Here is a 17,657-nt window from a genome sequence, read left to right as displayed (position 1 = left end):
ATGCTGATTCTGAGGTGGGGGGGTGCTGAGGATAAGCTATGGCATCATACTCCCTCCAACCATCTGGCTGCCAGCAAGCTTGGACTGAGTACCTTCGGCGTTATGTGCAGAGCCTTTAGTGATGAGTTGGAAAGGTTCCGAAAATGGAGCATCATAGACGCTGAGTTGGCAGGAACCTCAGAGACCCCTAGTCCAGTCCCTACGAGAACAGAATGTGCCAAACAAGGGGGCAGCCGATCACTTCTTGAAGCCCTGACGGGATAGAGAACTCACTATGTTCCAAGGCGGTCCCTTTCACTTCAAGATAGCTCAGAAACTTACATCAAACCTCAATTTGCTTCTTTGGAATGCTCATTCACTGCTCCCAGTTCTGCCCTCTGGGGCCCTCCTTCTCTCTCAGCCCCCAATATTCCCCAGGCTAAACATCCCAGTTCCTTCAAACAATCCTCACAGGCTATGAACTCTAGGAACTCCAGTTTATCAAGACATCTTTCCTAAGAAGAGATGTCCAGAATTGAACACGGTACTCCAGATGGGGAGAAGGAGTATTATGTCCCTCACTTTGCATTTCTCTTAATAAAGTTCTGGATATCATTATAATGGGAGCAAAAAGGTAGTGCAGTGGATAGAGTGCTGGGCCTAGAGTCAGAAAGACATGAGTCCAAATCTAGCCTCAGACCCTTACTAGATGTGTGACCCTGGGCAAGTCACTTAACTTTGCTTCAGTTTCCTCATCTATAAAACGAGCTGGAGAAGGAAATGGTAAACCGTTCCAGTATCTCTGCAAAGAAAACCCCAAATGAGGTCACAAAGAGTCAGACATAACTAAAACAACAACAACAAGCATTATGATGATGAAATTCTGGGCCAGAAGGGACTGCATTTAGAATCATGGACCTCAGAGGACCTCGAATCCAACCCTCTTGTTTTACAGATGAGAGGAAGTGCTTTGTCTGAGGTTACTTGGGAAACATCAAAGCTGGGCTTCAAGCCTGGGTCTTCCAGTTCCAAACCCAGTGTTCTTTTACCTGAGCTGTGTTGGCTCTCAAACTAAGGACTCATAGGAACTCAGGGGGTATTTTCATCACAGCTCTGGCTTGAAGTCAAAGGCTTCAGAAGAGAAAGACAGATTTGGAAAGTGAACAGCTGGTTAAGAAAGATGGTATGTCAACAGGATTCAGATTTCTGGACCATAGCTTAAAATGGAGGCTCCTGGCCATGGTGGAAGATGGAACGAACTTTTCTTTTTCTTTTATTATATAATATATATGTCTTGGCCGTACAACATTTAAAAATACAAACGATGTCCATTTTAAATCCTGTGCTCTTAATACATTTTTTCAATGAATACTTCCTGTTCATTCCCAACAACAGCAATATCAATAGCAGTCCTACAGCACCAAGGCAGTATGTTGAATTACTTTTTTTAGCGACAAGATGATGCGATGTATTTTCACTGTTCTTTTTGGCAGTGTAGTTCAGTGTTGGTGCTTTAGTTCTGATCAATACCACTGCACAGCAATAAACTATATTAAGAACAAATGTGGTATAGCATAGCAAATATTCTTTGTTGTTTTAGTTTTTTAAAAATCTGTCCCTTCCTCTGTTTCTCTCCCCCAAATTGATCAAAAAAAAACAAACCCCAAAAATAAAACCTTCTATATATAGCTGCAGAGTTTGGCAAAACATTCCCACATTGGTCAAGTCTGAAAATGTATTTCTCAGTCTGCATTTTAAGTTTAGCACCTCCTTTGGCAGGAGATGAGTGGTATGTTTCATTTTTGTTTTTTTAGACTTGTAGTTTATCATTGTGTTGATGAGAGTTTTGAAGTTTTTCGATGTCATTTTTCTCTATAATGTTGCTCTCATTGTATAAATTTTTCTCATGGTTCTGTTCACTCTGGATCAGTTCATAAGAGGTCTTCCCAATTTTCTTTGAAATCATTCATTTCATCATTTCTTATGGCTCAGTGATATTCAATTATATTCATAGGCCATAATTTATTTAGGCATTCCCCAAAAGAGGACTCCTCCCACCTTCATTTACCATTTGGGGTTATTATGAAAAGAGCTTCTATAAATACTTTTGCATATAGGTCCCTTTCCTCTTTCTTTGATTTCTTTGGGGGTATGGGCATAGTAGTCGTACCACTGGGTTATTTTTAGTAACTTCTTGGGCATGGTTCTAAATTGCTTTCCAGAATGGCTGGACCAGTTCACACCTCCACCAACAGTGCATTAGAGTACCTGCTTTCCCCAGTCCCTCCAGCATTTGTCATTTTCCCTTTATCAACTTTGCCAATCTGATAGGTTTGAAGTGAAACATCAGTGCTGTTATAATTTGCATTTCTCTAATTATTAGTGATTTAGAGCATTTTGATATGGTTACTGATAGCTTAGATTTATTCCTTTGAAAAGTGCCTTTGTCATATTCTTTGACCAGTTATCTATTGGGGAATGGCTCTTAGTTTTATAAATTTGAATCAGTTCCTTATCTTGGATGTTCCTTTACCAGAGAAACTTGCTTCAATTATATTTTTTTAATTTCATGTAAAGATTATTCATTTTATCTTACGTGATCCTCTCTATTGCTTGTGTAGTCATGAAGTCTTCTCCCTATCCATGGATCAGAAAGGTAATTTCTTCCTCCCTCCTCTAATTTGTTTATGGTGTAACCTTTTATATCTAGGTTATAGATTTGGAGCTTTTTTAGTGTATGGTGTGAGGGTATGGTCTAAATGGAATTTCTGCCAGACTACCGTCCAGCTTCCTCATAAATTTTTGTTAAATAGTGAGTCCTTCTCCCAGGAACTGGGGTCTTTGGGTTTTATCAAATATTAGGATACTGTGTTTGCTCACCTCTGTATGTTGGTATTTAATCTGTCCCACTGATTGACCTCTTTTTTTAAATAGTACCAAATCATTTTTTGTTTTGATTGCCACTTTGTAGTATGGTGTAAGATCTGGTACTGCTGGGCCTCTTCCTTCACCCTTTTTTTCATTATTAATTACCCTTGAGATTCTTGACCTTCTATTCTTCCATATGAGTTTCATTAGTGATCTTTCCAGCTCTATAAAATGTACTGGTACAAATGTATCTCCCTAGAGTCTTACAAAATTAATCAGAAGAACATTAAACTGAAAAGCTGTGGAGAGAGAAAAAACTGCCTGTGTATAGATCTACTAAACTGGAGACCACAAAGAGGTTCAGTGAAGAGGCCTAGGAATTCATAGGAGACAAAATCTGAGAAGGGAGTCAGCCATCCCGTTTCTGATACTTTCTACCTGTGTGACCTTGGATGAGTCACTTAACCTTTCTGGGTCTCAGTTTCCCCTTATATAGAATGAAGGGTGTTGGATGATATGACCTCTGAGGTCCCTTCCACTTCTAGAACTATAATCCCATGATTCTATACAAATTCATGACCTTACATACCTATACATAAATGCTCAAACTATGGGTACTGGAGATCCTAAAGCCAGAAGTCAATTCGGCCCTCATGAATATGATGGAGACTTGGTGAGATGGGTCTGATGACTGGAATATGGTTCTGGATTGGCCCACCTTATGGGAAAGGGGGGAGGGGCAGGGTAACACTGTACATTAAAAAGATGTAGTTTAGGGGCAGCTAGGTGGTGCAGTGGATAGAGCACTGGCCCTGAAGTCAGGAGGACCTGAGCTCAAATCTGACCTCAGACCAAACTCTTGATATTTACTAACTGTGTGACCATGGGCAAATCACTTAACCCCGATTGCCTAAAAAAAGGAAATCCAAGAAATAGAATGGGACAAACCTGGTAGCAGGGATGTGGGTGGAGATCAACTGAACTAGAAATATAAGCAATAGTATCATTAGCGGGTCCTCCAGACACTTGGACAGAGAGAGGAAGTGGATAAGGAGTTTAGTAAATACATCACAAGCCCAGGGCAGAGTTGTGATGCCAAGTGATGAGAAGCTCCAATTATTTAGTCATCTGCTGGGACTCTCTCTGTCTTTGCCTCTATCTCTCTGTCTCTTTCTCTCTCTTTATCTTTCTGTCTCTGTCTCTCTGTCTCTATCTCTCTGTCTCTGTCTGTCCCTGTGGACATTAAAAGACAAAATAAAAGCAGTTGATGTGGGATGGAAAGCTAAGATAAATAGGTTAGTAATAAGAGAATACCTGGTTGACCTCGATGACCCCAATTCCCCAAGCCCTGATGGAATCCATGCTTGGGTCCTGAAAAAGCTGGGATAGGATTGATAAACCCCCATCAGGGATCTTTGAGAGACTCAGGAGAATAGGAGAAAGTCTGCAGGTTTGAAAAGAACAACTGTTGTGCCTGTTTTCCAGAGAAGGGGGAGAGGGAAGTCTTCAAGTGCTAGGCCAGCAAGTTTGACTTTGGTTCCTGGCAAAATTCTACGTAAAGGAGCAGTTGATGAATTTCTACAAAGAGAAAGGGCTCATTGAGAGCCAGCCCAATTCATCCAAAACAGATGAATCCGCTGATTTAGATATGACTCAATGGCTAGACTCAAAAGATAGTCAGGAGTCCAATGTCAACTCTAAAGGTGGTCTTCCGTGGAGTGCCCTGGGGATCTGCCCTTACATCTGTGTTGTTTAACATTTTCATCAGTGGAGTAGATGAAAGCATAGAAAAAACGTTTATGAAATTTTCAGATGACACAAAGCTGACAAAGTTTGATAGCAAACATGTTAGATGATGGAACCAGTCTCCAAAATAAACTCAGCAGGTTAGAACATTGAGCTAAATAGGCAATGCAGAAAATAAAATTTATAGGAACAAATGTTAAAGCCTTATGCTTGAGTTTTAAAAACTGACTTCACAAGTACAGGATAAGATGAAAAGGATCTAGAGGTTTCAGTGGATGCAAGTTTGAATGTAAGTCCACAGTGTAACAAAGCAGTCAAAAAAATTATCCCAGTAGCAGAGAGGCATAGACTAAGGAGGTAATTACCCCCTCTGTCCTGGTTAGACACATCTGGAATATCATGTTTAGTTCTGCCTGCCACATTTTAGGGAGGATAATGATAAACTGGAGAGTATCCAGAGGATGGTAACTTTACACACAGTGAGTGCTTAAGTGTTGCTTGATGTTTGAAGTTCTTTTTAAAGTTTTTTTCAATCATATTTTCAGTTAACAGGCAGTTATTTATTCTCCCTCCCTCTTTTTCCCCTACCTCCTCATCAAAGAAGAAAAGTCAAACACTTGTAACAAATACTCACAGTTGAGCGAAACAAATTCCCACGTTGGCCATGCCCAAAAACATGTCTTAGGCTGTGTCACGAGTCTCTCCCCTCTCTGTCAGGGATTGGGTGGTAGGCTTCCTCATCCATCCTCTGGAATTGGAGTTGGTCTTTGCCTTCATCAGAGATCTTAAGTCTTTTTTGACTTTACCATTTTGTTGCCCTTGTATAAATTGTTCTTCTGGTTCTTCTCACTTTACTGTGCATCAGTTCATAAAATGTTTCCTAGGTTTTTCTGAAACCATCCCCTTCATCATTTCTTTTCTTGTTGTTGTTAATGTTGTTCCAGTTGTGTTCAACTCTCTGTGACCCCAATTGGGGTTTTTGGGGCAGAGATACTGGAGTGGTTTGTGCCATTTCCTTCTCCAGATCATTTGACATATGGGGACACTGAGGCAAACAGAGTTAAGTGATTTGCCCAAGGGCACACAGCTAGTAAGTGTCTGAGGCCAGATTTGAACTCAGGTCTTCCTGACTCCAGGTCCAGCACTCTATCCACTGTGCCACTTAGCTGTCCTTCATCATTTCTAACAGCACAATAATATTATTACATCACATTCATATGCCATAACTTGTTTAGACATTCCCCAATTGATGGGTACCCCCTCAGGTTCTCATCTTTTGAAATCATTAAAAGAGCTGCTATAAATCATTTTGAGTCTTTTCCTCTTTTTTGATAGATATAGTGCTGGACTTGTCCTGAAAAGTCAGTTAGTCCAACATCCTCATTTTACAGATGAGGAAATTGAGGCCTGGAGAAATGAAGTGACTGGCCCACAGTTACCTAGACAGTAAATAACAGAGCTGGGATTCCAACCCAAACCCTCTGTCTCCAAATTCAATGATTTTTTCCCTCATTGTACCATACTGAGGACATGGCAGTGTATTTCACAGCTCTGCCCCCTTGTGAGATCATGAGCCTCAGTTTCCTCATTTGTAAAATGGGGCACTTGGACTTGGGGTCTCCAAGTACCTTCTAGTAATGAAGAGACACCCTTCTTCGACTGTGAGGTCTAGGAAGGCAGGGGCTGCTTCTTCCTCACTCCTGTGCCCTTCCCCTCCCAATGAGCCCAGACACCCATTCAGAGAAGGCCCTCAGCCTTTCCCACGAATCTTGAAGAAGAAGGCCAAGAAGGAGGAGAGACGAGTTGTTACAAATGTGGTTGAAAAGCCAGCAAAGGTTTGCTTTATCTTTCAGGGCGGACTTTTCCTTTGCTAAGTCTGTATGGGTGGGTGGGTGAGGGAATCTCTTTGGCTCAGCAAATGCTGAGCAGAAGAGCAAATGCTTCCCTTCCCCCAAGTTAATTAATCTGGCTGGGCCTCCTGACAAGGAGCAACCCTTCTTTTCAGTCCCCCGAATCCACCATAAAGACTAGAGATTAGATGGAAGAGAGGCAGTGCAGGGCATTGGGGAGAGTGCTGGACTTCAGGAATACGGAGACCTGGGCTCCAGACCTAGAAATTTGCTTTGTGACCTTGGATCAGTCACTCCTCTTTGGAGCTCCCTTTTGTCATCTTTCAAGGATGGTGGTTGTACTAGGCGGCCTCAAAGGTCCATTCCAACTAGGACAGTCTATGAATTGATTTCCTTCTATTTTGGGTTGTTTCTATGCTCACGAAGTGTCTCCAATCCATACCGTGCCAGCAAAAGGTGTGGGGTCAAGGCCAGGTGTCCAGGGACTTACTTCCCCACCCTCAAACCCCACCTCCGGGAAAAGGCAGTGCTGATTTTTCTAAAGGCTTCTGGGAAAATATCATGTGACTTTCCTGAGGAGCATCTCCCCTGGGTAGCCCAGGTGTACCAATGGCCTTGAAGGCAATGAAAACCTATGCTGGCCACAGGGTGGCACCCCTACCCAACAATAATGATGGTATGGGGTGAGCTTAAAAGGACCACAGACCACAGTTAGAAGGGGCCTTGGAAATTACAGGATCCTTGAGATGGAACTGGAAGGGATCTCTTGAACCAATCCTCTCATCTTGCAGAGCTGGAACCTGAGGGGCAGTGACTTACCCAAGGCTAGTAAATGTCAGAACCAAGATTACAACTCATGCCTCTTGACTGCAAAACCAATGTTGCTTCCAAAAACTATTAGAAGCCTTTTAGAAGTTATAAGAGACAAGAACACAACATCTCAGCACCACATAGGACCACCAAGTCCAACCCTGAAGCAAGATGGAATCAATCTATTCCCTCATGCCCATGACGAGGGCCTTTAAGACGTTTAAAGACAATGGTCATGGCCTATGGAGTGTCTGAGTTAGAAAAGATCTCAGAGAGCATCTGCCCCAGAAGTGGAATTCCCTCTATGACACCGCTTATAAGTGGCTATCCAAGCTCCATCTGAAGACCTGAGTGATGAGAAATTTACTACCTTTCTGGGCAGATTATTCCACTTCAAGAGAGTGTTGGCAACTAAAAGTAGGAAAGATCATAGGGTCATGGAATCCCAGAACTGGGAAGGACATTGGGTATCATTTAGTCCAGCTTGCTAATGTTACAAAGTGGGAAACTGAGGATAAGAATGGGGAAGTGGCTTAAGAGCACAGAATAATTTCACACAAGTCAGGACTAGAACTCAAATCTCCTCACTCCCAAGCCATTATTCTTCCCACTCCACAACAGAGAGAAGGAAAGTGACTGTCTGAAGTCACCACCACTCTTCCTAAACTATGTCCGCCATAACTGAACATTATACCCCAGTTGTGGCCTCACCAGGAACTGGCTGCTGAGGGAGAAACCCTCAAAGAGTTTACATTCTAATAGAAGACAACACACATAGGGTAGTGTTAGCCAGGGAGGTGGATTTTGATGGTGGTGGGCTGATTGTTGTTCTCAGAGCTAGAGTAAAGAATGGGGTAGGAGGTGAGGAAGAGAGAGGAAAAGAGTATTTGAGGGTGGGGAAGAGGTGCCCCTTGCCAGAAATGATGAATGCTCACCAATCAGAAACCTGAGGCCCCAGGGTAGAAAGTTGGATGGAGGGGGAGGCTGGAGTCCCGGAACATGACAGATTGAAGGTAGGGTAGGAAGGAGTAATGATGGAACAGAGATAACAATGCATCCCACTCCCTACCACATGGGATTAGTTAAGTTTAAATAGCATTATTAAGATTTTCTCCAATACTTTCTTAAGTCTAGATAATCAACAAAATAATAATTTTAATTAATTAGTAATGCTGATTTATAGCATTTATTTATATTATTTAATTATATTACATATACTATCATATATAGTACATATATAGTATATATGGTATATATATAATAATATAATACACACATTATTTATAGCATTTGCCACTTTCCAAGGTGTAAATGCTCACACTGAACTCTCTCTAGCTGGTAAGATCTGGTTCCAGCACACTACTGGTTATATGTCTCTAAACGTCTAAATATTGAATGTTCTATGCATGCTATGGTTATATCCTATGCCAAAGTTCTAGGATTCTACATGGTTCTAAGGGATTGCTGTTCTAAAGTTCCATGTTGTTCTAAGGTTCTATGACTTATAACAGAGATGCCATCTCTAGCCTCCATACTTTAGCACAAGCTGTTCCCCATGCCTGGAATGCATTTCCTCTTCACCTCTGCTCTTAGCATCCCTCCTTGCCTTCAAAATGCAGCTCAAGTGTCACAGTCTATTCTACCTGTGACTTTTTCCAAGACCTCCAGCCATCAGTCTCCATGTATTAATTCTGTATATATTTTGCATATTCCTTTATGAGCACATTTGTTTTCCCCAGCAGAATGTAAGTTCTTTAGGAGAAGAAAGTGTGGGTCACTTTTGACTTTGTATCCTCAGTACCCAGCTAAATGCTCAGTATACAGTCAAAGCTCAATAAATGCTTGTCTATTGATTGAGTGACTGGTGAACAGCTCTAATACTCTGTCCTTTCTCTCCCAGCCTGATGTCAGGCCTTGCATCCCTGGATGCCAAGACCTCCAGCCACTTAGGAATCCTCACTGTGGCCTACTACCTCTGGACCACCTTTGTCGCCGTCATTGTGGGTATTATCATGGTCTCCATCATCCACCCTGGTGGTGCAGCTCAGAAGGAAACCACTGGCCAGAGTGGGAAACCCATCATGAGCTCGGCTGATGCCCTGCTGGACCTAATCAGGTAATTTCACTTCTCTGCAATCTCCACCAGTCTGGCTCCTAAGTGGGGGCTGCTTCTCACTGGCTAATCACCCAGCAGGAAGCTCTTCCCCTGGCTTAAAAAAAAAAGGGAGAGGGGAAACCTGCCCTAATATCTTCCCAAGGAAATTACCAAAGGAAAATAAGTCACTTCTTAGTTATCTGGGCCCCTGGAGGGATATTGACATGGATAATCTAAAAAAAAGTCAATCAACCAGCAAATAATCCATGAGCAATGAGCTTTGGAATCTAAACCAATAAGCAAGATTTGATTGATTTCCTGAGAACCTCTGTGCGATTAAGACAAGATGCCTGCACTAAAGGAGTTTACCATGAGCCAGGAACCAGGAGAATCACTCAGAACTACTCAGAACCATTCAGAACCCTGGAAGAAAGCAAACAGATGGGCAGGGAAGGCAGGACATCCTTGCAGCTATCTGTGCTTCTGAATTTTCCTTCTTCATTGTAAGAGTCAAGATATTTTCTCAAAACTCAATTTGTTGGTGGTTGGTAGTGGGTGGTTAGGCCCCTGGACAGAAAGCTAGCCTCAGAGCCAGCATGACCTTGGTTCAAGTTCGGACAAATCATTTAATGCCTTAGTTAAGTAAGAACTCAGGAAATTTTCTGAGACCAGACATTGAAAAATAGAGGCTGATATGTAATGGGAGAGGAAGTTCCTTATACTAATGAAATCTCAGGTCTGGTAAAAAAATAATAATAATAATAATGTGTGAGGCACTTGGCATATACAATAGTCCCTGCCTCTGCTCCCAGAATAGATTTCAAATAGCAAAGGGAGAATCTTACTTTGAATCATGGGCAGATGACACCTACCCACATAGCTAGCCAGAGAGCTGGTAGGTCTAGTATGCTGTGATGCCCAATCCTTGGCAGATATAGCAGTCTGACTAGTGTAGAATTTTTGTTAAAGGGAAGGCTAGAGGTCATTAATAGAACTGCACAGCTTTTCAAAGGCAACCCAGCCTGCTCACTTCATCCTATTCAATTCTGGGCTCAGAACATTGTTAATTTGTGGCCTCTGTCCAAATATATGTACTGATAGAACAACCCTATATGGGTCTCCTTGCTGTGGCAATTGACTTACATCCATTAAACTTCTTTAGGAAAAGGTCATAATCTGTGTCAATGTCCACTCCTCTATCCATTTCCCATTTTTTGGCATCAATCTATTATTATTTAAGTATATTGGTTTGGAGTTCTTTTAATTAATAAGAACATATCTTGTTTTTATTTTTATTCTTTTTTTAAGGGGATGGTTTCCTTTAGATCCTTGCTCTAACAAGTCTGAAGTCTGAGTGAACATCACCAACAAATCTGGGAATGTGATCTTTGGCTGCAGAGGGTCTAGAAAGAGGGAGTCAATTGCCCCATTGTGCTCCCTCCTGGAGAACTGTGTCATTTTCTGGGCACCACAATTGTCTAGATAGCATACAGAGCTGAGCAAGCAGGTTCATAAAGGGTCTGGAGACCATACTCTTCAAGGATTAGCTGAAGGAACTGGGAGAAGAAGACCTAGGGCTGAAGTGTCCTCAAACAATAAGGGGTTCTCTGGTGAGGGAACCATCAGCTGTATCCTGTCTGTGTAGGTTCCATGTCTAGGAAAACACTCTCACAATGAGAGTTGACCCAGACTGGGAGGGGCTGCCTTGGAAAGTGGTGGCTGTTTTTCCCCACTAAAAGTCTTCAAACAAGGACTGGATGAATACTTGTTGGATGTAGTGTAGACAGGAGTTTCATCCAGACATAGGTTGGATCTGATGCCTCCAAGATCCATCCCAACTTTATAATTCTGTCCACAAAGCACTTTTCTTTCCGCAGTCTTGTGAGGGAAAGAGCAAAATAGCATGAACACTGACTCAGAGTTTCTGGGTTCAAATCCTGACTCTCTTATTTACTGCCAGCATGACCTTGGGCAAATCTCTTCACTTCCCTGGGCCTCAGTTTCTCCACATGTAAAATGAGGGGATTGGACTAGAAAGTCTTTAGGATTCCCTCCAGTTCTAGATCTGTGGTCCTCATTTCACAAAAAAAAGACAAAAAAAAAAAACTTAGGGCTCAGACCCAAAGGCCCTCAGCTAGTAAGTGTTAAAGATGAGATTCTTTGCCAGAATTTCCAATACCAAAGTCAGTACTCTTCCCACCTAACCCCCCCACTGTCTCAAGCTCTCCAGTAATGCACTGGGGTGGTGGGTTCCTTGGGAGCAGCCCTCTTTAGGTGCTACAGGGGAAGCCTTGACTGAAAGCAAAGATGAGGGGAGAATGAGAGCTGGGCGGGGTGGGGGGGAGGTGCTCTGGGTCCTGGAGAGGATGAAGGGAAAAGAGGTCTGCCTGCGGGGGAGGGATTCAGGTGTACCAGAAGAGGGAGATGCCAGAGTAACCACTAAAGGTGTTAGGAGAGGAAGAGCTCCCAGGACTAAGAAGCTGATAGTCACACTATCCTCTGCCCTCCTCAGACCACATCTGGAGTCCTGAATTCTGTTCCGGGAACCACATCTTAGGAAGGAAGTTGATAAACAGGAGAGTGTCCAGAGGAAGACAACCAGTATAGTGAAGGGTCTTCTGTCCATATCCTGTGAGGACTGTTGGAAAGAACTGGGAATGTATAGTTTGGAAGAGAAGGCTCGGGGGAGATGTGCTAGCAACCCTCATGTATTTGAAGAATCATGGGATTAGAGCTCTGGAAGGGAGTTCAGAAGCGGGGCAGGAAAGGGAAAAGCATTTGTATCACACCTACTATGTATCCAGTCTGCTGTGATACTTTGTGGTTGGTTAAATGTATCCTTGCCCCGCCCCCCATTTCTGAGCCTGTCTCCAGATAGACTCACACCCAAAATGAACCTCTCCTTATCCTAACTCAAAAGGAGTCCAAGAGCCTAAAGGTTTAGACTCATCTCCCAGTACTCCCAGCCAAACTGCTCTCTGAGCCCACAGTCGGGGGGAGGGGGGGCACAAAATCAGACATAAACACAACTAACCACAGAACTGGGCCCAAATCCCATGTCAACTCCTCCAACACTTCAGGGCACCGAGGAAGGAACAGAATTTAGATAAGACACATGCCCAGTCCGCGTGGAATCTCTGGCAAGAAGCAAACAGAGAGAAATCATAAGAGAAAGTTACAGTTCCATACCCTGAGAGGTGCTGTCGGAGGAGGGGAGGACCATCACTGACTGAGAAGGCTAGCTAAAATTCATCCTAAATGGAGTGAATGAGGGTCTTCTCCCTTGAGCTGCTCAACATTTTTAGCAGAGATTTAGACAAAGGCATGGGTGGCAAGCTCATCATCAAATCTACAGATGGTACAAGGCAGGGAGGGAGACCTAACCCCCGGATGATGTCTGAATCCAGAAGAGTCTTGGTGGGCTGCATATAGCATTAGGCATCATCTAATCAAATGAAATGAATACTCCAAGGAATCTTGGTATTCCCCAGCTGCTGGTGCCTCTGCCCACTCTGAAATTACCAGGTATTACTTTGTACATTTTGTATATATTTGTAGATAGAGATGTTCTATAAACTAAAAGAATGTAAGCTTCTTGAGGGCAGGGGCTGTTTCATAATTATCTTCATATACCCATACATCCAGCACCTAACAATGCCTGGCACATATTGGGCAGCTAATAAAATGCTCGTATCCCCAGCACCTAGCTTAGTGCTTAGCATATTGCCTAGCTCTTAGTAGGTGCCCAATAAATGTTTATTTTAAATGACTAGAATATAACAAGCACTTAATATAGATATCTGATTGATTAACGTTCAACCAACATAAATCATATGCCATAGGGAAACTGAAAGAACCCCCAAAAGCACTTTTGTAGCTTGGCATACTCACCAAGTAGAGATATGGCTGCCAAGGACAATATCATTTTGAACATAAGCTCATTTGTAATATCTTACAAAGAAGAATGATGGCAGTTTATGAACAGCATTGCCTCATAAAACAGAGCGAAACACTGAAGGGTAAAACCCAGTTTTAAAAAGCTTGCTGAGAGAGCTAAAGTGAACTAAACAGAATCGTTCTGGATGGATTTAAGGTTGAGCCTGGAAGAAGGACAACAAAATGGTGAAAAAGAGAAAAGATCAGACAAGATTTTTATGACAAACTCTATTCAGCATCAAGGAAAGTGGAGGCACCATGCTTGACCTCTAACATCACAGTCCTAGAGGTACTTGGAGGGAGAAATGGGACTAAAGGGAACCAAAGCCAGTAGGTTAGACCAAGTGTACATAAAGGGGACCTGTGCTAGAGGTGACATAACTGTGAGAGCATTGAGGGGTTGAATCATAAGGTATCTGAAAAAAGAGAAGATACTAAAGGCATGGAAAATAATCTCAGACCTTCTTAACTCCCCTTAAGGGCAACCAAGACAGCATCAACAGCTATTTAACTATATACCTACTTTCCTTTTTCATAAAATTTTATGGCATATAGATCTCAGAAAACAATGTGTTATAATATAAACATATTTATGCATCAAGGTCATCCTTGATAGGGATATTAGTTGGGAACAGATAGGCTTTTTTAAATGATATTCCAAAGTGAACCACATATTTAGCATCAAATGCAAGATCCCATTGTGCTCATTATTTCTTTACTATTTCAAAACCTTTTTGACTTAGTAGAGCAAAATGCTGACTGAAAGAATCTCTTCCAATGTGGTGTCTCCATCCATCCATCAAAATAATGTGAAATTTTTTGAAAGGCGTAACAATTGGGTTAACCTTGTTCAGCTCTCCCTGATTTTTAATATCAGGAGAGGCAAATATATACATGTATTGATAGATAGATAGGTAGATAGAAAGGGATAGAGATAGGTAGATATACACTCATGCATATGTGATAAGGCATAAAATATGGAGACATCCATGTCCCAAAGGTGTTCACCACTGTCATGAAGGAGACGTGGTGCAAAGTCCATGTTGAAAGGGGATTTCATATTAGTGGTGAAGGCTTCCATATGCTCCTGCTTATGAATGACATTGGGCTAGTTGTATCTGACATAAAATATTGTAGAGCCTCCTGGAAAAGATTTATAACCAGTTAGAAGAGTTTGGAATAACCATCTACATAGGAATAATCAAATTGATGAGGAATTCCTTCCCATTAACCAGACAAATAGTCAGATGAATAATTTATGGAACCTGAAACAAAGAGAGAGAGTAAATGGACAAGAGTTTGGATCCAGAATTAAGCAGGAAGAAGAATGTAGGCTGGCATGGCTCTTTTTAATACCATAATTCTAATGGTGTCCCTACATGGCTGTGATTCATGGAATACAAGTTTCCAAAGACTTAACATTGAGTATCACTCAAAGGACAATTAAGAGGCTGTTGGTGGGTATGAACAAACCACAATACATGACAAATAGGGAATTATGAAAAAGAATCAGAATAAAGGATGAGGATGACAGGAAAAGGGTGGATTAGTCATGTGTCAAGAGTGAGGGCTAACCCTCAAATAATCAACATCTTTGCTCCCAATGTTATCCTCCCAATGTTAAGAGAAAACAAAGAAGGACCTAGGTATGTTGTTGGGTGGGGAGGCATGGGCACATTGCAATCTGCTTTGTTGGAGGGAATGTCCACGTCAGTGAGTTCATAGACCCAGTGAAGTCCTTGGGTAGTATAAGGAAGACATTGAGCATGCAGAGTTGTCTGGAAAGGAGAATGAGCTGCTTCCCAGGGAAGCGAGTCCCCTATCTGCATTCTCAAAGAGGTGGTCGACTGCTTGCCATAGATGCTGCATGGGGTTGAGGAGAATCCTGCCCTAGGAAATGGATGACAGATTCTGGGATTCTAAGATTTTGTGGCCAAGATTCCCTGACTCTGGGATTCTCAGTGTTGGTTGGGGGCTGTGGGAAAGTCCAGCATTCCAAGTTTATTCTCTGGCTATGGTCGCTTCTAACTCAGTGAAAATTGATCCTTTTGGTTTGATGGTTTCCATGGTTGTTCTCAGCCCAGAGGCCATTTGTTTTGGAAAATTGGGTGATTAAGTGGCCCTCTCCTCATTCCTTGGGCAGAGAGTAAGGAAGGGTGATGGCAAGGGTTTAGGTAGGCAGTGGGGGGTATCAGGGATAAGGGATTCCATAGAGTCTCTGGGGACGTGGTAGAATTTCCCCTACAAACATTGTCCATGTGAAGATCTACTTATGACTCACTCATCTTCTCCTGTGAGAAGTGGTGAGATTCCCATCAGTGGAAGTCTTCCTGCAAAGACTGGATATCATGTTTGTTGCAGTTGGGATGCCTGTTTATTCTGCTGCTGTTCTCTCTGACAAAGAGAATGACTTTAGTGCCTGAAAGGTTAGAATAACAACCCCAAAATAGCTAATAGCAAGTTGAGACCCAAGAGCAATAAAGAGGCAATAAGAAAGCTTTTAGCTGCCCTTGAAGAGTTCAAGTCACCTGGTCCAGCAGAGCTATATTCTTGGGTGCTTGAAAAAGAATTGCTGTTGTGATGTTTGGGGCAGAGATATTTGAAAGATTGTGGAGAATAGGAGAGTTATCCCCAAACAGGAACGGGGTAAATGTTATTCTCATCAATTTTGATTTCAGGTAAAAAGTAATGAATTAAGCAGAATTCATTAATGCTTACTATTGCCAGGCACTATGCTAAGTACCAAAGTTCATTTTCTTCATTTGTAGACTGTAGAACTTGCAACACTTTTTCCTGGAATTATTGAAAGAAAAGTGCTTTTTAGATCTTAAAAGCACTATTAAAATGGGAGCTTATTATGTTGAATTTGTGCCATTCTTGGGCTCATAAGTTTTTAAAGGCAAAGGACTCATCAGATTCTCTAGCTCCTTTTCTCATTCCATTTATTTAGCAGTGAATGCTTCTCTAAATGGATGACTTGTGTGCTAAGTCAATGGGAATTTGGATAAGAAGCTTCATGACTCAGTGGATGAAATATTAGTGAAGAAGTACAATGGAGGCAGTAAGTTTGAATTTATGACTTAACCCTTCACTTCCTAAGCCAGTCTTTAGGGGCAGCTAGGTGGCACAGTGGATAGCACACCAGCCCTGAAGTCAGGAGTACCTGAGTTCAAATCTGGCCTCAGACCAAACACTTGACACTTACTAGCTGTGTGACCCTGGGCAGGTCACTTAACCCCAAATGCCTAAAAAAAATCAAACCTAAGTCAGTCTGGAAAGCACTTGCTAAAAGTACAAGGCAGGAGAGTAATGACCCAAGGTTCGATGTGTGCTCAGGCAGTTAGCAGTATAAGGGCCCAGAAGAGGGAGGAATTACTACAGACTGAAGGGATCAGGAGAGCTTCCTTGAAGGAGGTTAGGTTTGGTCTGGGCCTCGAAAGGCAGAGAGGACCTAGAAAGGGGGAGGAAGGCAGAAGTGTTATTATAGAATCAAAGCATTCATTTCAATTCAACTCACTAAACCTGTATTAAGCATCTACCACAGATGAGGTCACTGAGATCAAGTGAGCAGAAGTAACTTGTCTAAGCACCAAAAGGAGGATTTCAACCCACCTCTTCTGACTCCAGAATGAGTGTCCTTTCCACTCTACCACTACCAAGGAATTTCCATTCTCCTGATGGAGTACAACATGTAAACAGATTAAGTAAATGAAGCTAGGGTGATGGAGCGAAGAAAGGACAGACAAACTGCTCCGGGAAGATTGGAGGAGACAGTGAAGCTCCAATTCCTTTCAATAAGCAGATAGCACCAGCTTGTCATTGAGACTGCAATGATGGTTTAGACCAACACCATTTGGTTCCAATGACAAGACTATATAAGAACACTTTTTGATTGAATGGAACAATCAGAAATGGGTATGGACAGGACAAGAAGATGGCGAACCACTCCAGGATCTTTGCCTAAAAAAACCCAGATGTGGTCACAAAGAGTCAGACGTGGCTGAAACCACCGAACAGCAAATGGACAGGCACTGTGCACCTCCTTGAATCAGTCAGTCATTGTGTGAGACACTGGTTCACCACTAAGCAGCTTGTAGAATAAATGTAAGCTAACTGAGAATCAAAGGGGAAAGATTCTAAGACCTCCATATTCAAGAAATTAGAGGAAGCGCAGAACAGAGGAAGGACTGAGCTGTGGGAGAGAAAGGCGTATTGAGGATACTCATTGACTCTACAGCCTTTCCAGAGCAGAAGACTCGGGATGAGGGAAATCCCAAGAAAAAGTAAGCTCTTTCCCCAATCCCCCTCCCCCAGACAGACAGATAGACACACACACACACACACACACACACACACACACACACACACACACA

General features: G+C 42.3%; 1 protein-coding gene across 1 annotated transcript in view; it reads left to right on the top strand.

Annotated features, from left to right (window-relative positions):
* SLC1A7 (solute carrier family 1 member 7) overlaps positions 1-17,657 on the top strand; it is a 78,227-nt gene that overhangs the window by 31,815 nt on the left and 28,755 nt on the right. The window contains exon 3 of the mRNA XM_027838098.1: positions 9,154-9,369. Within this exon, the coding sequence (XP_027693899.1) occupies positions 9,154-9,369 (216 nt within the window). The remainder of the gene's footprint in view (positions 1-9,153; positions 9,370-17,657) is intronic.

The sequence above is a fragment of the Vombatus ursinus genome, unplaced genomic scaffold, assembly GCF_900497805.2.
Source record: "Vombatus ursinus unplaced genomic scaffold, bare-nosed wombat genome assembly UNPS02014825.1, whole genome shotgun sequence".
NCBI classification, from domain to species: Eukaryota; Metazoa; Chordata; class Mammalia; order Diprotodontia; family Vombatidae; genus Vombatus; species Vombatus ursinus.
This window is presented reverse-complemented; position numbering and strand designations above follow the sequence as displayed.